Source organism: Leishmania mexicana, chromosome 17, assembly GCF_000234665.1.
Source record: "Leishmania mexicana MHOM/GT/2001/U1103 complete genome, chromosome 17".
NCBI classification, from domain to species: domain Eukaryota; phylum Euglenozoa; class Kinetoplastea; order Trypanosomatida; family Trypanosomatidae; genus Leishmania; species Leishmania mexicana.
In genome coordinates this window covers 659,231-665,230 of record NC_018321.1, presented here as the reverse complement: position 1 = coordinate 665,230, position 6,000 = coordinate 659,231, and the positions used below count along the sequence as shown (strand labels likewise).

General features: G+C 56.9%; 2 protein-coding genes across 2 annotated transcripts; both read right to left on the bottom strand.

Annotated features, from left to right (window-relative positions):
• Window positions 1-2,842: 2,842 nt before the first annotated feature.
• On the bottom strand, window positions 2,843-3,721 carry LMXM_17_1470 (conserved hypothetical protein; the record flags this gene model as incomplete). The annotated part of the gene is made up of 1 exon (XM_003873965.1): window positions 2,843-3,721. The coding sequence occupies one exon, from the start codon at window positions 3,719-3,721 to the stop codon at window positions 2,843-2,845; it is 879 nt and encodes a 292-aa protein (XP_003874014.1).
• A 532-nt stretch (window positions 3,722-4,253) lies between these two features.
• LMXM_17_1460 (ferrochelatase-like protein) lies at window positions 4,254-5,411 on the bottom strand (the record flags this gene model as incomplete). The annotated part of the gene is made up of 1 exon (XM_003873964.1): window positions 4,254-5,411. One exon carries the CDS (start codon window positions 5,409-5,411, stop codon window positions 4,254-4,256), a length of 1,158 nt encoding a protein of 385 aa, XP_003874013.1.
• Between the last annotated feature and the right edge of the window lie 589 nt (window positions 5,412-6,000).

Below are 6,000 nucleotides of genomic sequence, written 5' to 3'. Positions count from 1 at the left end.
TCCCCTAACCCTAACCCTAACCCTAACCCTAACCCTAACCCTAACCCTAACCCTAACCCTAACCCTAACCCTAACCCTAACCCTAACCCTAACCCTAACCCTAACCCTAACCCTAACCCTAACCCTAACCCTAACCCTAACCCTAACCCTAACCCTAACCCTAACCCTAACCCTAACCCTAACCCTAACCCTAACCCTAACCCTAACCCTAACCCGTACCCTAACCCTAACACACGCACACAACAACCTTTAATAGACCACACACACCAAGGGATAACAGCAACACATCCACAGCCATAACCACAACCATCACCATCACAATCCTGCACACAGGTCTGCTTATAACGCAGCAGCAGCGCCAACAACTCACAACACACACAAATACAGCAGCAGGTTAAGCACACACAACACGAAGTGTAGCCAGCGCAGTCGGGCAGTGGGCGTTCCTCTTCATGCCCCACCACGTCACAGAGGCAAGGCGCACAAGCACACCGGCACACAGACGCACATTCTAACCACAGCGTGGCGGGTAGAGAAGAGCATCCCAGCGAATTTCTGTTTCCTCTTCTGTGTCTTTGCAGGTCGCAGTCTTCTTCACGGCAACGCTGCAGACAACGTGTGCAACTTTCCTATCGCTGCCCCGAGTTCAGCCGCACCCCAAACTGCACACCCTTTGCTTCGCAGCTGCGGTGCACACACGTCATGGTCTTCGCCTTTCAGCGTCGGCCGAGGGCAACGCGCCTCCACAAGGAAGCTGTGCTGCGCAACATCAGTGCAGCAGCCGTTTGTGTTCCAAGTAGCCGTCAGAGCAATCCATCGCAGTCTGGTGTGCACAGACTGCCCTACGTCAGGGAACACGCTAGAGCTCAACAAGTCGATGGCGACCACAGGAGCGAGAGAGATGTGCAGCCGGTGCTTGCAACTCTTTAGTCACGCAACGCGTTCAAGGCAACACGGAGGCAGGCCCTTGCTGGCATCACCCAAGACTCACTGAGTGTGCGAGAGAGGCAAGGCCACTGCAACGGTGCTGGTAAGACCGATGCGGGGAGCAGCACAGGCGCCTCCTTGCAACCCCTGCTCTGCGGGGGTCGGTGGATAGTTTCCAGGCGGACTACAGGCAGTCAGAAAGAGAGATTACCAGCGGCAAGTGAAGCGCAGCGTGTGCACCCACAGTTGCCGCCGTCGAGTGCACAATTGGCTGACAGTGCACCTGAAATGGAAACGGCTCCTGCGGTGGCGGCACTCACTTCTGCAGCACACGACCTGCAGTGGCGGCTGGACAGGTCGATGCCTGCATGAGGATACGCAGCACTCCACTGGGCGCCCCAGTTGCATCAGTTGCGGCTGCTCTGTAGACGGTGACAGCGTACGTGCCACTCGCCAAAACCAAAGGAGTAAACGACATGCGAGGGGACAAAGAAAAAGCCGCAAAAGGCGAGAAGAGCAGAGGGTGAGTTGCTGGATTCCGAAATGCGTCGAAGAGATGCGCGCAAGCAGCTGCATGATAACAGGATATACATCTCTCTCTGCCGTTGCGTGGCGTTTGTTCGCAAGACAAAAAGATAACGCATCAGAATACCGTCACGTGCGCCGGTGCACGTCCGCTCATAGAAGGTCATGCCCACGGAATGAACGTGGTGTGTGACGGTATATCGCAAGCGCACGTCTGTGCGAAGTAACTCAAATCAGCAGCCCAAGACGGCATTGTCGACAGGTCTTCATCTGATTTCCTCCTTTGTGTGTGTCTGTACGCTGTAGTGCTCAACTATCAGCAGCAGCAGAGAGAGCCTATGTGAGTGTGCCATGTAGGTGAATGGCGGCATTAAGCGGTAGTGAGCCAGTGCAGAGAAACACACAGGCGCGTAGAGAGCTTAGTTTTGCGGCGTGCCGAGACGCTGATGTGGCAAAAGGGACGAGATCTCGCGCCCGCACCCTGTACACAGGCACAAAGGCGTTCCCGTGTACCTTTGGCACACAAGGGAGAAGAAGGTGGATATCCAGTTGTTCAGTACAGCTTCGATACTCCACCGGCTTTTGGAGGCAAAACAGGAGAAGGCCAGAGGGGATAAAAGACGCAAAAGAAGTCAGCCAGCAGCTCTTCTAATCGTGCAAGACCTGTCGCGCTTGTCAGCTGGTGAGAAGGCGGAAACACACACACGCTGTGCCCGGCCAAAGGCAGTGAGCAGGTGCTCAAGCCTAAAATGCCTCACCAGACGTCTTGTAGCGGCAGCCAGTCATGATATCAGGCTCTGCAACTGAGGTCACACACCGACACAAGCCAGCCCGCCGACAAAGGGGCATGGACGGTTGTCCACTTGAATCATCAGAGCGACTCCACATTGGCCCGCTCGCCGCTGAGCAGGTAGGCCCCCGCTGTGAGCCGGTACTCACTGATAAGGGCATATCCTGCGTGGCCTATTCGAATCTGTCCACTACCAAATGCATGCTTGCATGTACACCCGACACGCTTGATCACTGCACGTATCCTGTCGAAAGCCGCTTTACCTTCACTTGTGGTGTGTCTGCGTGGAAGCAGAGAGAAAAGGAGGCAGGCGTGCGGGGTGCCGCCGATTGCGGTACGTGCAAGAACATGCGTTCAGGTCACAAGACGCACTCCGCAGATGTGTTGGAGAGCGGCGAGTCGTGTGTGTGTAGGTGCATGCCTGCATACGTGCACGCACTCGTCCGTTCACGCACTAGTGGGCCATACATGCATGTCACAGCATAATACACTTCGTCGCTGTACCGTAAGGTGCGGGGGCGGATGCCCCCGAAGGGCGTCACTGCTTGTTGCCCTGTTTGCTTTTCGTGCCCAGCCCTCGCTCATGCATACGTTGCAGGATTACGTTCTGTGTGCCGCCTCTACCGCGCTGTCCAGCATTGCCTCATCCAGCAGCTGCTGCTCCTCCATGTATGCGTCCAGAGCGTCCTCGAGCTCCTTCTCGGCCGTGTTCTTTGTCTCGTGTGGCTTTGATGCCGCTTGAGGCGAGGAAGCAGTCCTGGCAGGGCACGCCTGGATTTGCAGTCCCTTGGCCATTTTGGCCGCCAGATCTGTGGAGAAGTCTGCCGTCTTCTTGAGAGGCGGTTCGGTCGGCTTCCCAGGCATCGGATTCGCTGGGGACGTCTCCTCCTCTGGTAGGACAGATGGCGCTGTCGCGTCAAGTAAGGCCTCGTCGAGAAGAGTCTCCCCTTCGAAAAATGCTTCGAGGACGTCATTCAGCGTGTTCTCTGCCACAGCAACCGAAGCCACTGAAACGGTCGCCTTCGCCTGCGCCTTGGGTGTTGTGGCCACCGGCGCCGCGGCAGAGGATGAAGGCCTATTGGCCACGGAAGGCTTGGAGACAGGTGTGGCCGCCTTTGCTAGGGCCTCGCGAGGCACCTTAGCACGCGCGGTCTTGGAGCAGCGTACCAGCCTTTCGGGCAAGACGTGCAAGCACACACCGAGCAGCACCGCGCAGGCGACGGCGAACGCCAGCTCCAGCGCCACGTGCGCGTAAGACGCCGGCTCCAGCGTAACTGGGTCGACAACTTGAAAAAACTCCATTATAACAAGCGCAAAAAGAGGCGGAGAAGAGGAGCGGGCGGCGATAGCGACCGCGTGCGTGTTCTTCCGATGGATATGTGTTGGACCTGCCGGTAGAGTGGGAGAGATACACGGGAGAGAATCAGAAAGGGAGACGGAAAGGAAAAGGCGGAAATCTGTGCATATGAACGGAAGCATCGCACCACGAACACGAGAATGGCAAGAGGTAGCAGCAGCGGGGGCCAAAGGCCGTCATGTCGAGAGCAAACCTTGTGGCCGACGATGAGCGCAGATTGAGCGAGAGTGGTGAACACGCAGCACAGGCGCACACGAGGGAACGGAAAGGGAGAGAAGGATGCGAAGGCAACGGTTTTTTCTTGCGCCCCTCAGGTTTGCACGTTGCCAGGAATGCGCTCTGTTTTGCGCCTTGTTGGACGCTTTGCGTGGGAGGCGGTGAAAAAGGCGACCGGCGCCACACCGGCAGTCACTGTCGCTGGTGCGTCACCGTAAGGCGATACGGTTAGCCACGCACGCGAACACACCAAAAGAAGGGGGAAGAGGGAGCACACATAGTGGTCACGGTGTGTGGTGACGTGCGTTAACCGTTGCGTGCCTCGATGTAACAAGTCAGTGCGCGTGGGATGATGGATTAAAACCGTGCAGTTGAGCTGCGGCAAGAGAGGGCGCAAACGAAAAAGGAGTCCCACAACAGCGGCGTTGCAGCACCAACTCACGCGCCAACGACTGAGGTGAGCACCTTGACATGGGCGTCGCTGTCGTTGAGGCACGGAACATAAATGAACTTGTGGCCACCGCTTTTCATGAAGATTTCACCAGCCTCCCGCTCGATCTCGTTCAAGGTCTCCACACAGTCCACAGCAAAGCCTGGCGCCATGGCAAAGCAGATATTCGCCTGCTTCGTCAAGAGAGCTTTGTCGCGGTGGGCATCACTGAAGGCCTGCTTTCTAGCATCGTGGGGAGGGAGTGGAAAAGCAGTGGCCGCAGCGTTGAGAGTAGGACCAAGCCACGGTTGATTGCCAAACTGGGATTGGTAGACGTGTACGAGGCAACCGTTGAGGGAGATGCCGGCCTCCTTCTCGACGTAGGCCTTGATAGCGGCCGTGGTGGCCTCGCATCGATGCGGGTAGTCATCCTGTTCTTCGACGTAGCGGACAGGGATACTATGGTACGTGATGATGATACCAATCCCCGGGAGCTGGTCGGCGAGGGCCGACTTCCAGTCCTTGGCGGCGCCGGCCTTCGCGGTGGCGTGTGCCTTGATGCTGCTCAAGAGACTCGATGCGAGAGCTTCGATGTAGACGGTGTGCTCAGCATAGTCGCGAACGGTTCGCAGGCTGGGAATGGAGCGGCGCTTTGTATCCATGTAGAACTTAAACACCTCGTCATAAATGCTTGCGGATGTCGTGGAGGTGTACTGCGGAAACAACGGCAGAACGATCAACTCGCGGATCGTCGGGAATTCGTCGTGTAGCGCCTTGAGAGTCGATGGGATGTTCTTGATCCCATACCGCATTGCGTGACGCGCCACAACGGAACCGCTTGAGGTCTTGTCCACTGACGCCTGCACCTTCGTTGCAAGACTTTCCGAGTACAGTGTCAACGGTGACCCCTCGGTCTTACCATTAATGATCACACCAGAGTCGCTCTTGATCCAAATGGCCTTGTACAGCGGAGTGATGCGGCGTGGGCGAAAGGGCAGGATGAAGCCATAGAGAATTGAGTACCACAGAAAGCGCGGCACGTCAATAACGCGGCGATCGGAAAGGAACTCGCGCAGGAATCTGCGGATCGCTGGTGCGGTTGGTGCAGTCGTGGTGCCCAAGTTCACCAGGAGGACGGCCTTCGTAGGCCCAGGTGCGCACGGCATGCGGCGACGGAAGGCGAGAAGAAGGCGAGAGACACAAATGAGTGGGAGGAGCGATAATGGCGTGATGACGGCTCGATGAATGAAGGGATGCGCTATCGGGTAGACGGCGGTGCTTCTCTCAGTTAGAAAAAGCGAGCAAGAGAACGTAGGACAAGCGCAGGCGCGCACCTGTCTAATCAACAAGGTCCACGGGGAACTGACGGAGATGGGAGATACGCACGAGAGAGAAGGTTGGTACTGCTTCGGTTTAATGGACAGAAAACCGTCAGGCAGAGAGAGACAGACAGAGCGTCGGGAGAGCGGCAAGGTATACGAAACGAGGATGGGTGTAATGCTGGGATTGCCGTGAATGGAAACTACTGGTCCTGTCTTCCTGCTGGCGATAGCCGTCGCCGTTCCTGGTCGCACTTCGTGTATGCTGGCGGTTGTAAGAATTGAGTACTGGCTCATCATAACCTGGCGAAGATGTGCAGCAGTCATACATTTTTCACAGAGGCCTTTGAGAGCGAGAAGAGACGCTGTGTTGCGGCGCCGCGGCGCCAGAGAGCCGATGAGCAAATCGCGTTGGCTGCGCTTCATGCGCGGCCTG